The 24,661-nt window shown below is 37.2% G+C and overlaps 1 protein-coding gene and 1 long non-coding RNA gene across 10 annotated transcripts in view; both read left to right on the plus strand.

The window, feature by feature from the left end:
- Positions 1–15,974, plus strand: part of MYSM1 (Myb like, SWIRM and MPN domains 1) — a 42,815-nt gene extending 26,841 nt beyond the window's left edge. For 5 of the 9 annotated variants that reach the window (XM_049110378.1, XM_025427809.3, XM_049110383.1 and 2 more), the window contains 8 exons: positions 1,177–1,231; positions 1,576–1,626; positions 2,336–2,410; positions 3,037–3,225; positions 4,162–4,294; positions 9,251–9,356; positions 9,535–9,592; positions 10,614–15,974. In XM_049110378.1, coding sequence (XP_048966335.1) covers positions 1,177–1,231; positions 1,576–1,626; positions 2,336–2,410; positions 3,037–3,225; positions 4,162–4,294; positions 9,251–9,356; positions 9,535–9,592; positions 10,614–10,781 — 835 coding nt within the window. In that variant the 3' untranslated portion in view covers positions 10,782–15,974. The remainder of the gene's footprint in view (positions 1–1,176; positions 1,232–1,575; positions 1,627–2,335; positions 2,411–3,036; positions 3,226–4,161; positions 4,295–9,250; positions 9,357–9,534; positions 9,593–10,613) is intronic. The other 4 variants (XM_049110385.1, XM_049110380.1, XM_049110386.1 and 1 more) reach the window with 4 other exon arrangements.
- A 1,050-nt stretch (positions 15,975–17,024) lies between these two features.
- Positions 17,025–23,574, plus strand: LOC118354791 (uncharacterized). Its single transcript, XR_007410835.1, has 2 exons — positions 17,025–17,341; positions 20,468–23,574. It is a non-coding gene; the product is annotated as an uncharacterized LOC118354791 (long non-coding RNA).
- Positions 23,575–24,661: the final 1,087 nt, after the last annotated feature.

A 24,661-nucleotide genomic window follows, 5' to 3' on the forward strand; every position in this document is an offset into this window, starting at 1 on the left:
GTCATGATCTCAAGGTTGTGAGAGAGAGCCCCATGTTGGAACCTCACGTTGGGCTCACTGTTGGGCTTGGAGCCTGGTTGAGATTTTTATCCCCCTTCCCCCTCCCAGTTCACACACACATGCATTCTCTCTCTAAAAAAAAAAATAAAATAAAAACAAGCCCGGTAATTGCCTATTTGTAGCCCTCCAATAATTTTTCCATTCCTTAAAGTTCCTCCAACAAGATCAGTGGAGTTTCACATCATGCTTCTTCAGTTCTCTGGGATGTATATACTGTCTATTCTTTTTATTTATGTTGATGAAGCATTTTTTTATTGGGATCTTTTCCCTTCATTCAACAAATATTTGTGAGTGCTTGCTATGTATCAGGCACTGTTCTAGGAACTTGGATTACAAAGTGTGTGATTTCCTAGCACTAACAATCTCTGGTAGAATGGGAACTAAATAGTCCTGCTCTTTCCAGTCCTGTTAACATAAACATATTCCTTGTTTGTGTGTGTTTTTTCTTCTCTGAACATAGCCTAAAGAAAGCCTTATTAATCGTTCCTAATACCTTTCTCAAACCTCAGCTCTTTACCAGTTAAAGCTTTTGTAACATTTCTCTTAGATTTACACATGCTTTTGTATCTACCCTTACTTGTGTTCTCCTCTTTTTGTCTTTTTTTTACTCTTTCATTGTAAAATTAGAGTTTATCATAGAATTTTATATATATATATTAATTTCTTTATCAGAACTGCTTGTTGTTTATTCATTCAGCAAAGATTTATTGAGTCCCTACTCTGTGCTGTTAACCGTACTTACAAGTATTTTTGAGAAACTTACATCCTTCTTGAACTTTCTTTCCCATGTCATATTAGAGAGTTGTTTACATTTTCTTCCAGTTTTTTGAAATACACTTGTGTGTATTATAATGTTCTTTTCTTTGGGTATTAAATTAAGACAACAGAATTGCTTTCTCCCAAAGGTCTTATTATTTCCCATATTTTTATTGAGTCCAAAAAACCAGTGCGTCTCTCAAAGGGTTGTATAGAATGTCCTAAGAAATTCTCCTAGTTTAGTATTTTTCTGAAAATTTGGGTTTAGATTATTGATACATATTTTCTAATTTAAATGAATGTTATTTTCTTGATCTTCTTACTGAATTTTATTAGAAATGATTTTTTTTTCTTTTCCAGCTCGTTTGATCCCTTCCAGCTGATACCTTGTAATTTTTTCAGTGAAGAAAAGCAGGTACTATTTATGCATTAGTGAATGGCCATAAATAATGCCCCCGTCAGGCATGAAGTATTTCTTCTTTTTCTGTGTGTGCGAGGCATATATATATGTGAAAGATTGGACAAGGCAAAGTACATTAAGGGTCAAATGAGTGATACAGTTGGGAAATTAAAGAATTTTTCCATGCTAGGATTTTGAATGATAGTTTATTAAAAATTCTCTGGCTTGTGCTGAGCCTTGGTTGGTGATGAGAACTTGGTGTGACAGGTGAAGGAGAAAAGGGTGGACGTTCCAGTGAGGAAGAACAAAATCTCTATTTTTATGCTCCCCCATTTTTTTTTTTTTTTTTTATATTTCAGGAGCCATTTCAGGTGAAAGTGGCTTCAGAAGCACTTTTAATAATGGATTTGGTAAGGATAATCTATTGTGTTTACTTACTCTGATTTCTATTCTTGTGTATTTTTATTGCAGGCTTAAGAGGGAGTATGGAAGACGTGTATTTTGGATCTTAACTATCCTCTTTTACAAGGAATCTAAAAATAAGTCTTTTCTTTTGGAGAAAAGCCAAACAATTGCATGTTTCCATATTTTAGAGAAAATAAATTAATGTGAGTTTTGCAGACTGTTTATCATCATTAACCCCATATTCATTTTCTGGTATCCTTTGTCTGCTGCCTTTTAGATAATTGTAACAAAGCACAACTCCTACATTTGGGAGGCTCCTTGTTGGCACTAAATTACCAAGACCTCCAATAGTTGTGTTTGTTCAGGGTGTTTTTCTGTAGGAGGACCCAGAGCAGTTTACTTTGTATCCTTCTGATACCTTTCCTGAGTAAGGAAAACAAATGGTATCTTCCTTTTTTTAAATTTAAAAATGGTATCTTGGAGTATTTAAATATTTGGTTCAAAGCTTCCCAGCTGGCAGTGAAGATAAATCTGAAATCCTAAATTTCTTTGCACTGAGCCTAGCATCTAATTCCTCTACTATGCTACTTTATTTTAGAAAAGCATAGTTAACATACTTATAGATGACTCTTCTGTGATAAGTGAGTTTTATTCTGATTTTTTGTCAGATGGATTTGTATGTTTGAGCTAAGTCTATTTTATATTTCTTTTTAGCATGCTCATGTCTCTATGGCAGAAGTGATTGGTCTATTAGGAGGAAGATACTCAGAAGTTGATAAAGTAGTTGAAGTAAGTTCTCTATTGTTTTAAAATAATTTTTAAAAATTATTTAGTCCTGCTGCCATACCAAATATTTTTACAGATTTCAGTGGATATAATTAAAATACAGACTTTTACCTGTGATATAAATGAGACTATGCAAATGTGTTAGATATTCCCAGGAGCAAACTAACATTCCACATATTGAGCACCTGTTCCTTTTGCCATCAAGAAAGAGAGAGTGCTGCCAGCCAGGCCTTGCCTTCTCATTTCCTTCACCAATAAAAAGCTACAACTACTTTAAGAGGCCAGGAAGCATGCACCAAATTGAAACTTGGCATGCGTCACTCTGTTGTAATCATTATCATAAATAATAGGAGTCATTGAAAGACTATGTACAGATATGATAAGGGCTGACTTAGAAAAATAATTATTATTACGGCCTTGTTTGAGTAGAAAAATGGATTCTGAGTTCCTACATACAATCACACTTTTGGAGTGTTATTTATTTGCCAGTTAAAGGCTGCCTGTGATACTGCCAAATACTTTCACTGGCTTAAAAAAGTTTCTGTATCTATGTATGAAAGAACTAAAACATTAAAGTAATAGAATTAACAGGATTTCAGTGTAACCATATAAGGATTAATCTTTTATAGGTCTGTGCAGCAGAGCCATGTAATAGTCTGAGTACAGGACTGCAGTGTGAGATGGATCCTGTCTCACAAACACAGGCCTCAGAGACCTTGGCTGTGAGAGGCTATAGTGTTATTGGATGGTATCATTCTCATCCTGCCTTTGATCCAAATCCTTCCTTACGAGATATTGACACTCAAGCCAAATACCAGGTGGGCTTGTAGGTTTTATGTGTAAATAATTGCACCTTTTCTCCTCCTTTGTTGTTTTCTATGAAATAAATGTATTTATAGCATTCCTAGCCAAGTATTGCATTTCTAATACTATTTACATCTGGAGCTTTGAAATAACTGCATTTTTTCTGATCACAAGAGTAATATGTGTTTAAACACTTAGCTATTTTATTTAGTACAGACAAACCATCTAACAGTGATAAGTACTTCTAGAGCCTTTAAAAATTGATGGGAATGGGGCACTTGGGTGGCTCATTTGGTTAAGCATCTGGCTCTTGATTTCAGCTGAGGTTATGATCTCAGGGTCGTGAGATCAAGTCCTGCATCAAGTTGCACACTCAGTGTGGAGTCTGCTTGGGATTCTTTCCCTCTTCCTCCCCCCCCCTCCTCCCCTATTACTCCCCCCTTACCGTTCCCTCTCTGTAAATAAAAATAAAATCTTTAAAAAATAATTGATGGGAACAACTAGGACAGGGTCTAGGTATGAATGAAGTAATCAGTACCAGTCTATTTTACATCTCTGGTAAAAACAAAGTTTTGTTTTATTCTGATAGTTTATGTTGGATAGGTGAATGTTTTTGTTATAGGTAGCTGTTAATAAATTATTACCGTATTGATAAAGATTATACCTATAGTGAAAATAATCTGTAAACATATTCATGGCAAATACAGATTTTGGAGGCCACATGATCTAATTTTTAAGGGTCATTTCTGGTTGGGTTGAGCACATTTTGGCCTGAAAAATAATAGTGCGGAATGATACATATTTCAATTAGTTGCTGTTTGGCTATAAAGTTTTTAACACACCTTTGTATTCCTTTTTCTTCCATTAGGTGTTTAAGATGTTGGTATGGGTAAATACTGATTTTTAAATTTATGCAGTCAAGACTAATTCTACTTTTCTTTTCACTGTAGAGTTACTTCTCCAGAGGCGGTGCAAAGTTCATTGGAATGATTGTTAGTCCTTATAATCAAAACAATCCTTTACCTTATTCCCAGATTACCTGCCTGGTTATAAGTGATGAAATTAGCTCAGATGGCTCTTATCGTAAGTTTTCAACAAAAACAGCTTCACCCAACAACTTCACCCTATCTCAGCCTTCCTTTCTTCAAATCTCACATATGTGAGGCTGTGTGATTGAGAAGTTTGTCCCATCAACTAGGGAATAATTGTTTGCATACCATGTAGTGCAGCCATCCTCTTCCCTTTGGTGATCCCCTTGTAGATTCAGGTCCCTACGGTGTTAATCATGGCCACTGGGCAGGAGGATTACAATGTGGGGAAAAGTTTGGGCCAAGCAGTGTCCATGTTAGGTACAGGCATACCTCAGAGATACTGCAGGTTTGGTTCCAGACCACCATGATAAATTAAATGCCACAATAATGAATTTTTTGGTTTCCTAGTGCATATAAAAGTTATGTTTACAATCTACTGTGGTTTATTATGTGTGCAGTAACATCATATCTAAAAAATGACACACATACTTTATTTTTTTTTAAGTAAAGATTTTATTTATTTATTCATGAGAGACACAGAGAGAGAGAAGCAGAGAGACAGGCAGAGGGAGAAGCAGGCTCCATGCAGGGAACCTGATGTGGGACTCGATCCCGGGTCTCCAGGATACTGGGCTGAAGGTGGCGCTAAACCGCTGAGCCATCCGGGCTACCTGGCATACATATTTTAGTTAAAAAGTACTTTTGCTAAAAAATGCTAACCATCATCTAAGCTTTCAGTGAGTCATAATCACTTATTACATATCACCATAGCAAATATAATAATAATGAAAATTTTTAAATATTCCAAGAATTGCCAAAACGTGACACAGACACAAAGTCAGCAAATACTATTGGAAAAATGTTGCTGATAGACTTGCTTGACTATAGGGTTGCCACAGACCTTCAATTTGTGAAAAACACAATAACTGTGAAATGAAGCGCAGTAAAATGAAGCATAATAACCCAAGGTATGCCTGTCCTAGAGTTATTAGAGTTACTGCTGTAAGTGAAATAGACAAAGTCTCTATTCTCAGGAAATCTTGTATGAATATAGACTGGCTTTCTCTACAGTGGCATTCAAATGGGAAAAAATAATAATAATAAGGAAAAATTACCACCCTGTTACCAGTTCTCTGTGGCCTCTCAGTTTAGGCTTTATAGTGCCTGACTGGTTTCCTAGTCTTTGTTTCCATTCTATCCCAAGAAAGTATGTGCTGGGCTTAGCCCAGTCATATGATTTGATTCCTTTGGGAATTACGTTACTTGTAGTCCAGTCAACTCTGGCTGGACAGGGAATTAGTGTAGCAGACTAGGGAAAAGAGGGGAATGTAAGAGGCAAGTGTGTAGAAAGGAAAAGACTTGAAGAAACAATGACATTTCTGGAATATTTATTTTCTCCTCTCTATCCTTACCACAGCTGCTCTCCTTCACTGTCCTTTTTTGATATTGTCACTGAACATTATACTGCTCCCCATTAGCTCATGAGCTCCTTGAAGGTAGATGTTATATTGGACTCATCTCTCTGTCCTCAGTCTCTAGCACAAGGCCTGGCATAAAGTAGGTATTGAGTGAAAGTTTGTTTAACAAATTAACTTCGTTGTTTTTAATGATGTCACTTTAATGATGCCATCTCTTTGGCAGAGTAGTGCTTACCCCCATGTCATTGCAATTAGTTGCTCTGTTCTTTGTGCATCTGCAACACTTGTTTCCTGCCCTCAGGGTGCTTTTATCCTTTAAGTTTAATCTATCCATTTGACATTTCACACTAAAATCTGAACCTCAGAGAGCCCAAACTGTGTTCTTTGTCTGTGTATCCCCACCAGCACCTAATTAATAGTTGCCTTGCACCTAGGGAGTGGTCAGCACTCTACTGGTTTTTATTGAACAAAGAGTATTGACACTAGCTTTAGTCCAAAATGCCCAGTTTGAACATAGCTCATGTATATAACATTCTTTAACCCAATATAATTTTATAAAAAGTTACAAAAGGAGTAATCACAATTAACTTATTCTCAATTTAAGTCACTTTTTAAATCTTACAGTCTGCTAAATTTAGGAAATGAGCCTGTACTCTGATGCTATCAGAGTATACAGAGAATACAGTAGCTACCAGCTGCATAAGACTATTTACTAAATAGTCTAAGAATTAAATGAAATTTAAAATTCAGTTCCTAGAATTCTGCTTCTGGCCCAAAGAAAGTAACAAAGACCTATCTGAAACAACCATAAAACTGGACAAATGTATAAGACAGTGGTGTTTAGGTCACAACATCAGGCAGTGAAGGGATATTGCTGAGAGATGGGAAACAAATGAGGGGAGCCCCAAATTATCCTAGCTTACCAACCTAACAAGAGTTTCCCAGTATGACACAAGGAGGAGAAACCTACCTATGGAATGGCAGACTGAATTGAGGTGACAGAGGGAAGACAAAGTCAACTAAATTTGTAGGACAGAGTACCCGAGAGCAGAAAGCTTCATGGGGAGCCAAACTCTAGAGATTTGTGGGAAGGGACAGATTTAGTATTAAGCAAAATATAGAGCAGTGTATGCATGGAAGAAAGTACCGAGGCAGGGGCAGGAATCACTTGAAAGGATGAGAGGGAACTGTACTGGATGCTCTCATAAGGTACCACTAGACAGCACACAGTATTCAATATTTTCATCATTGCAGAAAGTTCTATTGGGCAGAGTTGTCTCTTAAATGCCTCTTAACACTGCTTACTAGGTCTTAATCCTAGGTTCTTCACTGTGCTCTTATTTGGAAACATTCTGGTTCAAGAATTTTCAAGAAGCCATGGGATACCTTGTGTTACAGTACTTTTAACTTAGGTTCTCTTTTCCTTGCCTTTCCTGTCCTACTCTCTTTTTTCCTGTTAGGTATATAGCCATGTTCTCTTTTAAATGTTTCTAATGGATAAGCATTTTCTGTACTTGGAATAGGCAAAAAATATACTTAGTGATTAGTTTTCTTCTGATATTTTAATGGATTAAAAATATTCAGCACAAAAAGAAATTTGTACTGATTTTAGTGCTTTTTTTTTTAACTTAGAAAAATACTCTTAATACCAAACAAAGCTGAATAGTTTGTGTGTGTGTTTTTACAGTTTTTCACCAGCACAGACTGAAAATGCATTCTTTATTCTTATTTTTGGTTCTCATTAAGAGTAGGAGTTGCTTGCCTAGATTATTCAGATCCCAGTTCTGACATTTATTGGTTATTTTACCTTGGGCAGATTACTTAGCCTCTCATTCCCTTTTGCCACATCTGTAAAATGAGAAAAAATTATTACCTTGCTGAGGCGCCTGGGTGGCTCAGGCAGGCATCTGACTTTGGTTAAGGTCATGATCTCAGGGTCCTGGGATCAAGCCCTGTGTTCATCATCACCACACCACACTCCGCAGGGACTCAGCTTCTCCCTCTCCCTCTGCCTCCCCCCACCTTTGTGTGAGCTCTCTCTCTCTCAAATACATAAAATAAAATCTTTAAAAAAACTATTTCCTTGCTTTCAGGGAAGTTGTAAAAATTGTTGTTAGTATATCAAGTGCTTAGCAAATAATAGATCTTCAATAGGAACTTGTGATTATACTGTTGTCTGAGCTTAGTAAGTAATCAGAGCATTTCAAGTAAATTATCAATATCACCAAAAGGAGTTTGCTTAATAGCTTGTGTGCTGTAATGTGTCACTCTTCTCAAGTTTTTGGAGGGAAAAAGTGAAATGGAGGAGAATTGAGAAATAAAAAAAAGATCCACATGAAAAAAATAGGGGTGCTTTTTAGAACACATTGACAAAATAAGCTTGTTTTTCAAGGAAGTTAGTCATGGTGTTTTTCATTTCATTTTCTTCATGCCTTCTGATTTGCTGGCATTGTATTTACTTAAAAAGCCTTATATTGACAAAAACCCAGTTGAGAGGCAGTATATTGTAAAGTTAATAACAAACTTAAGCCAGACTGCCTGGGTTCAGATTTTGGCTCTGCCTCTTCATAATTATATATATATATGCTGATGAACAGGTTATTTAACCTCTCTGTGACTCAGTGTCCTAATCTCCCCCCCCGCCCCAGAAAAAGCAGGGATAGAGGATAATACTGGTAGCTAGTTTAAAGTGGCCTTACATATATAAAGCACCGTAAGCCTGCCATATAGTAAGCATTATGTAAATTTTACTATTATTTTTATGGTATTGACCTTTGGTAATGAATCACCTGAGCTTTTCTTTTTAATACACTGCAAATACAATTATAGGGAGATTTTGAAAGATATATGAGAAATTTCCAATAGGCTCATCCTTGGTATTTTTCCTTTCTAGCTGTGTGCATGGTATCTACCCCTTGGGCTCCTTTCCTCCAGAGTTTAGCCTGACAGTTTTGACTCTAGTGCAGTTGCTGCTTCTCCAGAGTTAATCCTATTTCCTGACTGGTGTTAACTCCTATAAGGAGGTAAAGTGAGTGTGGGCTCAGAAGCCAGGCAGACTTGCTGGGGTTTAAAATCCAGGCTCTTCAATTTCCCCAGCCTAAACAAGTTGTTTCACTGGTCTCAGCCTGTTTCTTTGTAAAATAGGAATAATGCTGCCTACCTTATAGCATTGCTGTAAGCTTAACCTATTTAAAAATAAAAATCACTGGAATGGAATGTCTTGTTTTGCCTAGCTCAGTGTCAGTTTAAGCCCGTGTTTCTGACAATTTTTAACAGTGCCCCCTTTCACTCAAAAGTCTCTTGGTTTGGATATAAATTATGTGATCATCCTGCCTCTCAGTTCCTTACATTTAATTGTCATGCAAATGGTACTTTTACTTTTCTTTATTATTATTAATTGCTTGGCATTAATGTGCTTGATGGACCTGGTTCAGCCAGGCAGTAAATATTTAATGAATGCCCACTATGTTTAAAGTGCTGTTCAGCTGGTCTGCCAAGTCGAGAGGGTGAGGATTTTAGGTAATTGAAAGGAGATTGCAGACTTAAGAAATAGTTGGTGATAGTCTGTCTGCCTCTTTATGCTCTTCTAGGTTTACCTTATAAATTTGAAGTACAACAGATGCTGGAAGAACCTCAGTGGGGATTAGTGTTTGAAAAGACAAGATGGATAATAGAAAAATACCGGCTCTCCCATAGGTATGTACTGTGGTTGGAGATGGTTGCACATCTGCAGTGTTTCTCATTAAATTATGTTTTAGAGAAAACCCAAGTTAAATATAAAACTATGATATATGACATCAGTGACAGTTTATTACAAAACTGATTAGTTTAAGGTATTTGTTTCATCAGTTTGTCTTCATATTTCTTCCAACAGCAGTGTCCCTATGGATAAAATCTTTCACCGGGATTCTGACCTGACTTGTTTGCAGAAAGTAAGCTGCCTTCATTTTAATTGGTTCTATTGTTCATGAATTCTAAAGCTATTCATCTTGATGTGTTTTCCCAGGATGCCAAATGCTTTGTAGATACATTTTCTGTGTATTTTTTTATTGCTTTTTCCTTTCAAAAATTTAATTTCTAAGAGATAATTAGTAATATGTTTTGTTGCCCATACTTGCTTATAGAAATAATATTATTTTAGAATAAATTTGTGTTGGCCAATAAATTTCTTAGCAGATTATTGTATGTAGTGGAGAACACTTTTCTCATTTTGTTAAATTCAAGGCCATGTTTCCATTTAGGCATAACAATTGATCATTTTTAAGAATGGTAGAATAAATCTAATAATTACATGTAAGTGGTCATTTTATTTAACTTTCTGGTAGGAAGTAAGAGTTCTGAATTCTTCTATTTCACTTCTTGTTTTGTTTCTATGAGTATAAAGAGTTAAAGACCATGAGACTGGCAACATCTTTTTTATTTTTTATTTTTTTGGTAACAGTTTGAGAATAGAAAATTTAAACATACTAAGTTTCTTTTTAGATTTTTTTACTCCCTCTCTTAAAGCTGCTTTCTCCTTGTTCTGTTGGAAGATTAATACGCCTATTTTTCAGGAATCAAACTCTAGCATCCTAATTTTGAAGTTGTCAAGTCCTGTATATGTACACAGATTTTTATTCTACAGGATTATTTTGCTGTGTAAATGTAACTTTAGAAAAAAGAAGGAAAGTCACAAACTTGTCCAAAGTAGAAAACATCACACTTAAAATCTTAGGTTTGTCTCCTCACATAAGATCATAAAGGAACTAACCTAAGCATTTCTCAACAGTGACTTGCTGCATCTGGCTGTCTGATTATTCATCACAAATACATCTCCAGCCACGGTTAAGGAGACTGTTTCTTACTTGCACATTAGAAAATTTGAGATTTGGAAAGGGATACAATAATGATAGTAATGCAAACCCTCTTATACTTTTTGCGTATTTTAAATATAAAACTTTTCTTTCCAACTAGCTTTTGGAGTGTCTGAGGAAAACTCTGAGCAAAGTGACTAATTGCTTCATTGCTGAAGAATTCTTAACTCAAATAGAAAATTTATTCCTTTCCAATTATAAAAGCAAGCAGGAGAATGGAGTGGCTGAAGAGAACTGTGCTGTGGGTACAAAGGAACTGTTAATGTAATTATTTTAAAGTAAGACATTCTAATCTTGATACAGTGATCATGCTTTCAAAGTAATATCCTTGAAATTACTGTAATTTTGCTAATAGTGGCACAACTTTAATATTTTTTCTCTAGCTCACAAAATCGAAACTTTGCCACATAAATGATGTGACAAAGAGATACGGACTGGCTTTCATACAGTGATTATCAGAGTGTTGTGTGAAGCAGGGTCTGCTGCAGTGCTGCAGACCAGCCATGGCCAGTAAGCAGTGCAGGAGACCAAAGGGCTGTCTGCTTTACTGTTGTATTCAGGTTGATAAATGGAATGTATCTCTAATATTTATTTCTCCCCAAATTTTGGTACCTCATGTCTCTGTCTCATTAGGAGTACTTCCATTTTTTTCCATCTGCTTTGGTGAGATTTGCTTATGGTTGCAAATGAGCTATGGATGGATGGCACCGAGATAATTAACATGGTTGAGAACTATCGATATAATAAATCTAACAACAAGCTGTGGGAGGCCAGGGGAGGCATAAGGAGAAAATCTTAAACATAGAGAAGAAACCCAAAGGAGAAAATCAAATTGCCAGTTTTTCAGTTAATAGCTATTTGTTTCCATTTTATTTTATAGCAGTAATACTACAGGATATGCCATTTTTTCAGCTAGCTGAAACATTTTATATGGATTTCAGATACATAAAATAATTAGCTTCAACTATATGTCCACTTATATTCGTATGTGTGATGAAACCTCATTTAATTAGGACACGGATAATCATAACTCTCGTATTGGATTTTTTTTCCCCTACTACCTGTTATCAGGAGAAAGTGGCAAATTATAATAACACTTAAATATTAAATCAGATATTTAATTTTAAAAACAAAAAAGCCTTCCAGGACATACTACGTATCTAGCCCAGTTTCAAATACTTTCTAAATCTAGAACAGAAGTGAGCAAACTTTTTATGTAAAGGGACAGTTAGTCAAAAACTTAGGCTTTGCAGGTCAAATACCGTGTCTATCAGATATTCTGCTTTATACTTTTTTTATAATCCTTTAAAAATGTAAAAACCATTCTTATTACCTCGTGAGCCTCACAAAAAATGGATTGCTGGCCATTATCTTCCAACTCTGCTCTAGAGAATTATAACACTTGTAATTTACTTTCAGATATACGAACCTGAGACACTGAAAGGCCTTGTTTACATCATCTTCAAACAACAAAACTTAAGATTGTGATTTACATTTAAGTACATTTTCAAGTAAAATTAGCAATCATGCTGCCTGATTTACTCAAATGGATTTCAGTTTATTCTGTTAGCCATAGAACTGATTTATACCCGTTCTTCAAGCACTCTTATTAATAATAGTTTTATTACATCTTACCTGGATATGATTCTGTATTTTTACCTTTTTTGGTAGTAATCATTAGCCATGGAAGAATATGACAGTGTCTGAGGGAGTAGTGAGCTAGATCTAGATGGTCTAGGTCTTGGCTCAACCTTGTGACTTGGGTGAAAGGGAGGGGTGGATATAAGTTGACCTTCTCTAAGCCTAAGTTCTTGTATAACTGAGAACTAACTTACCTTCTTAACATCCTTCCAGGTCTAAAATGCATTTCTCTATATGTAGTTAGGATAAACAATGAAACATAATTTATAAAGCAATTACCTTTGGGAGTAGAGGTGTTAAGAGCTGTAGACCAACGTCAGGAGACCTGAGTCCTCCTCCTAATTCTGTTACTGGTTTCACTCTCTGGAAGTGATAACATCACATAATCTGTCTGGACCTCATGCCCTTCACCTGTAATCCATGGGTCTGAGTTTTTGTTTTGTTTTGTTTGGGTCTGAGTTTTATGACTTTGTTTTTCCTTCCGAGCACAGAAAGTCTGATTCTATGATACGTAGTAATTGATTCGTTTGTATTTCTTCCTTTTAATGTGTTTTTCTCATTGTACATTGGGAACATATCCTAGAAATTGGTATGAATTAACTCTCTTGATTGACATTTCCCTATAATATCGATTAATTTGGGTGATAGAAAATAATGGAAATTGTTTAAAATTCTGTTCTCAAATCTGGATCCCTTATGTGCCAGTAACTAACCATATTTTCTAACCTAAGCCATACTGTGAAGAACTTGAAGACAGTAATCCTTGGAGTTTAGAGTGTGGAGAGCACAATTTTTAAAATAATATATAGAGTGTTTTTTTTTTCTTGATGATAGAGTACATTTATCTCAAAATATTTTTTAAAAAACAGAAACATAAATAAAAATATATAAATCCTATTATCTAAAAAACCACAGGTTAACATTTTAGTATAAGTTCTTACCCCCTTTTTTTTTCCTGGACCATATAATTTTAGAACATTATAATCTGTGATATTTTCCTTCTCTCCTTCATTGTTCATTCTCCCTGTTTCTTTTTTTCTCTTATCATATTCTTGAAACACTTTTGAAATTGCAAGTGCCCACCCACATTCCTGTCACTGCCAACTTAGGCTGCTTAGGGTAGTCAGAGCCAGGGTGCTGGAGAAGCACAGAGGAAGTCTACTGAGGGCAGTGTAACTAACATAGGAAGTTCAGGGGGCAGAGACTCAAAGGGAAACTTACCTCAGGTGATGCTTACAGGAGTGGAGACAGGACCTGAAAACATCCAGATCTTTTCATCCTGATTTGATTCTTAAGACTGCACAATGACAATAAAATAATGAACTTAATTTTTTTCTTTTCTTGCTTGACTAGTAGAAATGGACACTAGTACTTCGCAGTATTACACTGAGCTCTATTAAAAATCTAATCCCAAAGTAACATGCAAAAAAGAAAAATCAGTGGAATAAGATCAACAAGATCAGACTCTCCTCATCCCTCCATTATTTTATCTTTGAACGGTCTTCAAACCCACATTATGTAGGACTTAGACACTTTTGCCTTCTTAGATGTTGTCTTCCATAAAAAATTAAAAATTAATTCACTACAATTTTATTTATATAAAATGAGTCTAATACTATATATAAACATGTCCTCAATCTAAAAGATTGTTTTTTTTTTCCTTCTGAATTTAAAAGATGAAAACATTTTTTATGGGCCTTAAAAGTATTGTGGGCTGGAGGCATGGTGCCTGAAAGATAAGGTGGCCCTTCCTATATTCTCAAGGGTATCACTGGAGAAATAGCAGTCATGATTCTGTCGCCTGTAAAACTTATCTCACAAACCCTGGGGTAGCTTTGCCATCACCACCAAGAATATTGCAGTTCCTGGGGCTTTAAATCTATAGACTTGAACCTTGTTCTTCACTGACATGACCAAAACTTAAAGAGTGTTGCTTGGGAAAAATCATCCTCCTAAAAAAAAAAAAAAAAAAAAAAAAAGATACACAGTGATTAGTTTTAGCTTTCAAGTGGATATTTTTGTCTGATCCTTAATCTGTAGTTGTGAAGCTCTTGCCACATATCCTACCACCTTTTATTTCTTCATTTCCTTCAAACACACTCCCACTTTATACTCGCTCCCTCTACTTCTTACCTCTTGGCACATAGGTACAAGATGGTTCATATAACATTTGTTGAAAGCGGGACCTAGAAGGATAGAGTTGAACAGACCCATTCATATTTCATGGAAGCTGATTAATGCTTCCATGCCTTCTCTCCAAAACTCTCCTCCCCCACAGGAGTAGAGGTGAGGTCTGTGATGTGCAGACTGTTAAGTAAGCAGGGTCAGAGCCTCTGCAGCTGTCTGGGCAACAGGGTGATTGCAGTGTCAACAGGCCAATCTGTGCAGGCCTCCTGCTCTTCAGTTGGTCATGTTTTTCTTGCTGGGTCCTAACGAGGTGAGCTGGAAGACTTGCAGGAAGTGATGTAATGGCAGGATGCTTCAGGATTGATGCTTTACCTGTGGATAAAGAGACTTATGGACATCTGACCACCTGACATACAGCTGTCAATCCTCAGGTCATCAACAGGCATTCAGTGGATGGATTTCTCAGTAGAAATTAAATAAGGGCACCCAAACTTTATATTTTTTTTATCGACACTCTCCTTTACCAACAGTAAGAGACTTAAGTCTAGAGTCCTACATCATGGCATTTAGGAAAACTTACTTCATCCAAGCACAAAGGAAAAAGCACATTTTTATCATCATCTCTATCATGATTAATACAAAATTTGATCAGTATTCTCAGTTTACCAGCAATTTTAAATAGTTTTCTTACAAATCAATATAAAATTTGGAATATTTCCAGGAAATCACTATGGAGAATAATGTCACATACTTTAACTAATTAAATTTCTGACCTTTTCTTAAATGGTTTTATGTATTCTATTCCTCAAAACTCTGTTTTCTCTGTTTTTTTCATTTGCCCTGTAATTTGTGCTTTCTGGCATTTTCTGAATCTTTTTAGCCACCTTAAATTTTTTGTGGAAAAAGGCAGAGAATAAATATGTTAGCCCCCTAAATCAGGAGAAAATCAAAACTTCCCAGAGAAGCTGTGATTATACCAGATGCTCTGTACTGAACTAAATTTGAGAAGGTAAAATTAACTCATGATATCTGGGTTGTTTGTATTTTCTTCCTTTGAATATATTTATGAATATATTCATAAGAATTTTAATTTCAGGGAAAAATGCCTTATGTGCTGTCTTTGAGGTTTCCTAGAGTAGTCTCTTAGGATTTAAGAAGAATGTTAACTAGGATTTCATAGTTTGTACTCCTGTTTCATAGGTTACCACAGAACATTTGTTTCAAGCTATGAATTATAAAATAGTATTTAGAATCCAGCATGATTTAAATAGACTGGTCATAGATCTTTGAATTTGTGTATTTGATGTGTAAATTGTAAATTGTGTATTATGTATATGTATCATATAAGTTTACTGTGATTATCGATGAACCTATTGCTATTGTTATTAGTGTTGATGGATTTCTTTTATTACTTTGAATTTTGGAATGTTCTATAATTAAAATATATGACATAAACTATTTTGTACATTTAAATACGATGCCACGTTGTCTAAATCTATATTAAATAATATTGTAAATATTGTTTATACAGTTATGAAAGCTTCTCCTCAAAATGGTTGGACTCTTCTCCCTGTACTAAACAATGACATGTTATAAAATATCTGATTTTAAGCTTTGAGATTTTTAGCTTGTGATAAAAATTAAAGGGAAACATTCTGAAGATTCTATATAAATAAAATTCTGAGAAAAAGTGGTGGTGAATCATTTGATGTCTTTCTAAGTTTTAACAGCATACACATTGAATTGCAAATATGCCCCATTAATTCAAACATTGGTTGAATGTCTTATTATGTTGAGCTTTGTAGGGGACACAAAGATGAGTAAATCTTGATTTTTGTCCCACAAGAAGCCTATTACCTAGTAAGTGGGAAACACATAAAACCCAACATGGACAGGTAAGACACTAAGATACAAACTGAAATGGATTATAAATGCCTGTAAAGACTTCAAGGGCAATAAGTGTTTAGACAAATAATTCTCTAGAATGTGAGCAGTGAGATCGATTTCTTGGAAGACCTCATCTTTAGATATCCTGGCAGGGTTTGGTAAGTGACATTTGGGGAAAGATGTTTCAGAGAGGTGACCTTAGCACAGGTTCGGAGATAAGAAGTGGGAAATCGAGAATGGTGAGTCTTTGGCCAGAGGGTAGGGTATATGGAGGTGTTCATTAGGTAATTCACATTGAGGCAACTAAGGATACAGAAGCTATAAAGTGAAAGAAAATCTCATCTTAAGATCAGAATTAACTCACCGGTCTTTAACTCCCCAGTCTTTTTTCCTATCATATACAAAACCTCTTGAAAGAGGACTTTACCTACTTCCATTCTGACCTCAGTCTGTACTTTCTAATTGACCAAGTTCTTCCCAGCTTATCAACTCGGGCAAAAAGATGCTGTGAGCAAAGCATCCTTCGATAGGGACCAAAACTACCCCTTGGTTAACAGGGCCTGCCTTGAGCCAGCAAGAGCCTGCGTGACTGGCCCCGACACAGTGATCCACCTGACCTTCACTGCCCACCTGCTTGTACCCGTCCACTTAGCCCCACGTTTTCCTGATACACCTGGGAGTAGAAGTCTCTTCTCACTTTGGAGACAGACTTTGAGCCACTAGTTGGCTCTCTTCCCGGTGGTGGCCTCGCTGAAATAAACTCCTTTCTTGTTTCACCTCCACTCCTCTCTGCCTTTGAGTTTTGTCGGCAAGTGGCTGAACCAGGCCCGTTTGGGACCTGGCAATTCTTGGCAAGCCAGCGTGGAACTATCTTTTCAGTTTGCCCAGCCTCCTTGGGGTCCCCCCACCAACGGAGCGGTTGGTGTGGGCGGTGCACCAGGGCACAGCTGTTGACCCAGCAGGTGGCTGTGGTCGTCAGAGTCAGCTCCTGTGGTGAATGTCCCCCCTCCCCCGAATGCAGAGGACAGGAAGTCCTGGGCAGCTGCTGAAACTTATTTTGTTGCAAAGATTCTCTTGCAACTTTGCCCTGAACTGCATCAACTGCCTTACCTGCATTTGGTGAAGCAGAGAAACAGGTTGAAGAATAAGCAGGTCCTAGGAATTTGGCTCCTGGTAAGTTCCCTCCACAGGTGTACATTGGAACCCATCCTTCCATGGTTCCCTGCTCTTGGGTTCTTTGGAACCATTTATTTCAGGTTTTCATAACCCATTTATTCAGGCTCGTGTTCCTTGAGTTGTGGCAGGGGCTGTTCTAATTTGTGAAGGTGCCCTTGGAAAGGAATGGGTAGGAGGGAGATAAACGGGAAGCCAGGGTATGCACTTGGGGAGATCTCTGTTGGAATTTGTGTGTGTGTGTGTGTGTGTGTGTGTGCGCGTGTGTGTGTGTACAAGATAGGGGATGCTAACCCCTCCCGAAGGCCTCTGGGGAGAATATTGGCTGGTGTACCTTTAGTTATAACCCTACGACTAAGAAGAGGACTTTTTATTCTAACACTGCCTGGCCCATGGATGCGAAGCTCAGAGGAAAGACGGCCACCGAATGGCTCTCTGGTATTCCTTCCTCTCATCTGGTTGTCTCCAAATGATGGTGGTGGTGTGAGGGCTGGCAGGGAGGGTTGTTTGGCTCTCCCAATTTGTTCTGGAAAGCCGTTTGGTTCAGTCAGTGAAGCTCTGACTTTTGGGGCAGAATGAATGCTAACATCAGTACTCTGAGCTTCATTTAGCCATAATTGTGTTTCTTCTGTGTTCTTTCTGAGCTTTTGCCTAGGAAGACGGAATCTTTTTGTTTTCCCAAGAAAGTGCACTAGGATATATTTTTGAATAATTTGGTGCAATAATTTGAATAATTTGGTGCAAAGACCTGAAAATCAACTGGAGTAAAAGCCTACTCTGAAGGCGAGAGAGACGGAAGACAGAGATAGATGAAGGGGTGTTAGATAGATGAAGGGGTGTTAGTCCAGACTTTGAGTCCACCTCCAGCCTCGACAGTGGCACCCTGGCCTCTCCTTCTGTGTGTGCACCACCCCCCGGTGCTTCTTAGTGGCCTCCTACACCATCCTCCTGCTCCTCCTACCATCACTGTTGAGTGAAAGCACCCCAAGCTGTCAGGCCATCTCCTTTTGAGGTTCAAACTGAAGCACCTCCCAAGTCAGCATGAAGGGGCCCATGGGCTCAAACTGCCCACATGAGATTTCCCCACAGGAGCCCCAGGTAAAACTGACAGTGGGGAGTAGAGGGACTGACCCACACTGGACACAGGTGTGACATATCATCATTAAAGCTAATTTAAGTTTGCTGGTTTAACTAAAATAGGCGTGCCTTTCAGAGCTATCAAACATCAAATATAATACAGTTATCAATTTCTACCTGAATTAAACTCATATTTAATCTGTTGCAATTTGATGTAAAATGATGGATAATTTTGTCTCTCTCATAAAGCTTTCATGGGTAATTGTTAAGAGCAAGTATGTTGACTAAAAAGGTGTATAGCTTTCAACATCTTTGGTAACCAAGAACTGAAGTTTTGCTAGGTTAAATAACAAATGGGTTTGAACTCAGTAATTATTTAAATAATTTCCAAATAAGACAAAATAGGGACACCTGGGTTGCTCAGCGGTTAAGTGTCTGCCTTTGGCCCAGAGTGTGATCCTGGAGACCCGGAATCGAGTCCCGCATCAGGCTCCCTGCATGGAGCCTGCTTCTCCCTCTGCCTGTGTCTCTGCCTCTCTCTCGGTGTCTCTCATGAATAAAAAAAAAAAAAAAAAAAAAATACTATCTTCTATTTTAAAAAAAGATAAAATACTGAAATATTAATTACTAAACATCGCTGTATCGGCTTTGGCTTCTTGTTACAGAGAACCCAGACGCTGCGGTAGGCCTTATGCGTAATTGAAAGATTCTATTGTGGAGAAGCACATGTTTCCAGAAATTAGGAAATGTATTCATAAACTGAGTTAAAGAATTCTGGTGTAATAGTATACACTCACTCACTAGCTAGTTTGCACTGGAAACTAAGGTTCTAAGTAAAAATTCTGATAAATGTAATCAGGACTGCCAGAAAATGATAAAGAAAGCAACCTTGTATGCAAGGAAAATAAGCTATGTTTTTGATAAGAAAGGCATGAAGAACAGGAATATATTTTTGTTGAAAAGAAAGTAATTTTGTCCTAGAAAAAGACTGATTATTTAGAGAGAGAAAGCTAAGGACAAAATGCATGAAAAATTCATGAATGAAAAATTTGTAGAAGGTTTGTGAAGGGGAATCATTGGAAAAGAATTGTATGTATTGCCAGAACCAAGATTTGAAATGAGTGATTTTTTTTTAAAAAACACTCTAGTATAAGATTGGGATTTGGTTTTTCTCTCTATTAAAAAGACAAAGTTCCCTCTTAGATTGTAGGTCTGCACTTGTTAAGAAATTGTAAACAAATTTTTTTCTTTATCTGCCCAGAAAACCACATTGTCTTTATCAAACCACGTTGTTGATTCCTTTAAAGTTAAAACTTCTCCACATTGAAAGAGCTAAGTTTTGCGAACAACTGTGTGACCTTCTGTATCTGCCTTTACAATCTCTCTTAATGCCACCTTGAATAAATAATTAAATATTGAGTTTTATAATTATCTGAATCTTATTTAAGCATGTCCTTAAAAACCTTCTGAGGTTTTTAATAAACTTCCCAAGATTCAAATTATAAATGTAGTCTTTTTGACTAATTAGGCTAGTTTATTTGGTATGTTAAGTTACATGGAAGCATGTTAAACCAATGTTGATAAACCTTCCTGGGTTATATTGTATGAGTAAATGCTGTAACTGTTCTAGAAATTATATGAAATCCCTAAAGTTTTAATATGTTCTGATATAAGGTCACTTGACATTCTGATTATTGAAATGTGTGTCATAGAGATAAGAGGATTACCTTGTCAACTGCATTATAATGAAGTCTCATCAGATCTCTAACCAAGCCCATTGTTGAGTCTTGTCCTTTATAGTTCTTGTTCTGATGCTCTTGAAAACTGCGTTTCATCAAGGAGATGCATAAAAATGACTTTGGACAAATACAGTTTTCTGATACTTTTAAACTAAGAGAACTGCCTTTGAGTAAGAATTTCGAGAACTAGAGGGAAAGCTGCATTCAAACAGAACAGGAATTAGTAACATGGGTTGAATGAATTGAGGAAATGATTATAGTTTTTGTGACTCTTGAAACATTGCTGATTCTCTAATGTTTGCTCTCCCAGATTCCAGATTTAAGGAAACTTTTTCTCTAAAGATATCTATGATTTACAGAAATATGAGAAAATGTTCCTTCGTAAACAAATTTAAACATTTAACTTTTCCCCCTACCTCAACCCTCAGAATTTAGAAACTCTCAGCGAGTATGCTTTCTTTCATGGCAATTATAATTATTTGCTAAGTTCAATAAGAATCTGTTCTCCAAAAAAAAAAAAAAAAAAAAAAAAAAAAAAAAAAAAAAAAAAGAATCTGTTCTCCTTGGAGGATGTGGAGAAAGGGGAACCCTCTTGCACTGTTGGTGGAAATGTAAACTGGTACAGCCTCTCTGGAAAACTGTGTGGAAAAAAAAAAAAAAAAGAAAAAAAAGAAAACTGTGTGGAGGTTCCTCAAAGAGTTAGAAATAGAGCTACCCTATGACCCAGCAATTGCACTGCTGGGGATTTACCCCAAAGATCCAGATGCAGTGAAACGCTGGGACACCTGCACCCCGATGTTTCTAGCAGCAAAGTCCACAATAGCCAACTGTGGAAGGAGCCTCGGTGCCCATCAAAAGATGAGTGGATAAAGAAGATGTGGTCTATGTATACAATGGAATATTCCTCAGCCATTAGAAACGACAAATACCCACCATTTGCTTCAATGTGGATGGAACTGAAGGGTATTATGCTGAATGAAGTAAGTAAATCAGAGAAGGACAAACATTATATGGTCTCATTCATTTGGGGAATATAAAAAACAGTGAAAGGGAATAAAGGGGAAAGGAGAGAAAATGAGTGGGAAATATCAGAAAGGGAGACAGACCATGAGAGACTCCTAACTCTGGGAAACCAACAAGGGGTAGTGGAAAGGGAGGTGGGCAGGGGGTTAGGGTGACTAGGTGACGGGCAGTGAGGGGGGCACTTGACGGGATGAGCACTGGGTGATATGCTGTATGTTGGCAAATCAAACTCCAATAAAAAAAAGTGCAAAAAATTTTTAAAAACCCATCTAATTATGTAAGACACACACAAATAAAAATTAATGAGGTGAAAAAAATAAAAAAGAATCTGTTCTCCTGGTAGTAGGACACCACTGAAAACACTGCTTGTATTACTGAGGCTTTGACTGGAAAGTCATATTTGACAGAGATGTGCATAGGCAGACATGACCAGATAGCTTTAAGGAATGAAGGTTGACTTTATGGAGCCAATAGAGCCCTCTTGAAATGTTGGCCTGATACCTTGCTTACAGAGTTCCCAGCAGCCTTACCTGCTGAGTAAAGAATGTCCCTTCCCGGCAGGTGCAGGAACCTAAGGATATTGTGGGGGACCTTGAGAAGAGGAATTCACCCAAATCTATAGGTATTCCAGGCAAATCAGATGACAAGTATTTGGTGTGGCTTCTGGCTTTGAGAGGCTGTTAAAAGTTCAATCAGAAATTCTTTATATTTCCAGCAAAGCAGATTTAAAAAGAACTTGTATCATAAATCATCATTCTTGCTCTGCTTATGTAAAAAATTAGGCCAAGTTTGGTAAAACTGGACTTGTTTTACAAACGAATTAGTCGTAATTTGGCTATCTTTGATGAAATAAGGGTGATTTTAGAAAAATGATGTCTCAGTAACACACACCCTTGTGGAAGTTAGATTCTAGTTCTGATGGTCTTTGAATGTTTATTGTTTGCTTAAGCTAGATAACTTGAGGTAAATAAACCTCAGAGAAATTGCTACAATAGCCCATGTATAGACAATCTCCCTTATTCTGTGGGGATAATATAAGGACCCCACAGGCATATGATTATTTCAACAGCTGGACGATGGATGGATTCCCCCAACAACTGACTGTGTAACTCAGCTATAACTTTGACCAATCCTATGTGGCTCGGATGGCAAAATCACTCCTTAAAAGCCAGTGCATACCCCTACTTTATGGGGTTCACTATGGACTCATGAAAATAATGGATGGAAGATTGGATTGGACGGTGTACTTGGGGATGCACATGTCTCCTGAGATGAGTCATCTCCCACTTGCCACTGATTCCTTGTAACTGGGATACTGTTAAAAGCTAGCTAGACACAGGCAAAGAAGGCTTCTTGATGGTCTTATCCCTTAACCATATTTGTTGGAGGAGCCTCCTCTACTGGTGTAGAATTACAAGTAGAGACTTTACCCAAGCATATAGCAGCCGCCTTTAACCAAACCCAGCACACAGTCACCCTTCTAAATGATGAAACCACACAAATTCGAAAACCATAGTTCTTCCCCACCAAATGGCCCTCGATATCTTGACTGTGGCCCAGAGAGGAAGCTGTGCTCTCATTAAAACAGAATGTTGTATATATATTCCAAATTACTCAAAAAATGTAACTGAAGCCTTGAAAGATTTAAACAAACACATCACTACTATAGATGCCCTAGCTCTAGATCCTTTTTGCAGTTGGCTAAATTAGATTCTTTCCTAATGGAAATATGCTGTTAAGCATTGCTATATTTCTTGTGCTTTTTTCTTGTGATGATTGTTTGACTTTTAGTATTTGTCAGGTGGGAGCCTGTGCTATTCACACAAGCCTAGAGATGCCCTTAGTGCTTATTTGGGAGAAATTCCTAAAATGAAGTTCCTCTACCTGTCAAAGTGTTCCATTCCTAAACCCCTACGTCATCCCAGGCAGCAGAAAGTAGCTAGAGAAGATATGGTTGTCATCCCATCTCCTTCCGTAGAAATGGAATGGAGATTTCACGGTAGGGATTTGAAAAGAAGATATCAACTACCTCCATTCTGACCTCAGTCTGCACTTCCTAATTAATGAAGTTCTTTTTTTTCCAGCTCATTTCCTAACTCAGGCAAAGGACCCTGTGGGCAAAGTGTCCCCTGATGGGGACCAAAACGACCCCCTCAACTAACGGGGACTGCCCTGACACCAGCAAGACCTCATGTGATTGACCCTAGGGAAGAGATCAACCTGACCTTTACTTCCCCGGGCTGCATGTACCCATCTGCGTTTGTCTCGTATTTTCCTGAAAGAAATCTAGAAGTCTTTCCAGCACTTTGGAGACAGTCTTTGTAACTTTCGTCCACTGCCTACCTTTCTGATATTGGTCTCACAGAAATAAATTCCTCTCTTGTTTCACCACCACCCACTTCTCTGCCTTTGGATTTTTTCAGTGGCGAGTGGCCAATCAAACCTGATCTATTTGAGGAACCTGGAGTCAGGTGTTCTTGCACCCTTGGGCCCCTGTTTCACTATCAATTTAAAACATAACAAGGACCTACTGGGTCATACTATACATCTTCAGTTTCTGTCCTCTCATTGAGGACTTCTTCCTACAACAGCACATAAATATCTATTCATTCTTGGCAAGAGGTACACAGCATTCTACAGTACAGATTTGCCATCATTGATCCAATCAGTTTTTTATTGATGAACCTTATTTAGAGGTTTCCATTTTTCTATGAAAAATTATTCCTTTTTTCTTGCACACTTCGTATTTCTCTGAAGAGATTCCTAGAAGTTTAGATGCCAGATCAAGAACTATGTACCCTTTAAATGTTGTTAGTATCTGCAGAAAAATCTTCCATTTCTATAAGCTAATTTTCCTCAGAGTAGTACAGCCACATTTATCATCTCGTTTACAGAACCAATTTGAACTCAAGGCTCCTAAATGATATGATTTAGGTGGCAAAGTACAATAAAATCCTAAGAGTTTTAGTTCTACAAGACATTTACTTCATTAGAAGTTCATTCCTTTGTGCAGCTTGTGTGGATGCTTGCTTATTAAACATTTGCTGTAATTTCCTGATTGTGACCCGCATCATACTCAGCCAATAACTCTACATCAACATCATCCTGCAATCCTATTTGTACTGTAATGGTTTTTCTTAGTGTCGCTGATGTGTTTCTACATCACTGAGTCTCAATTATCTTCCCGTAGAAGGCTAGCTTTTTTTTTTTTTTAGAAGGCTAGCTTAAATAAAATATTGTCAGTGTTTGCAGAGATATAGCTAAGTAAAAAACTTGCTTTTCAGGCTCCAGGGTGGCTCAGTCGGTTGAACATCTGACTCTTGATCAGTTCTGATCTCACAGTTGTAGTTTCGAGCATGGAGCCTACTTAAAAATCACACAATTTTTTTTAGAAAGACCCTTGCTTTTGTCTTCCCATATTTTTCCTGTTATCAAAAACAAGACTTATCAATGAATAACTCCAATACCTGTTACTAGGCGT

This window comes from Canis lupus, chromosome 5 (assembly GCF_003254725.2).
Source record: "Canis lupus dingo isolate Sandy chromosome 5, ASM325472v2, whole genome shotgun sequence".
Lineage (NCBI taxonomy): Eukaryota > Metazoa > Chordata > Mammalia > Carnivora > Canidae > Canis > Canis lupus.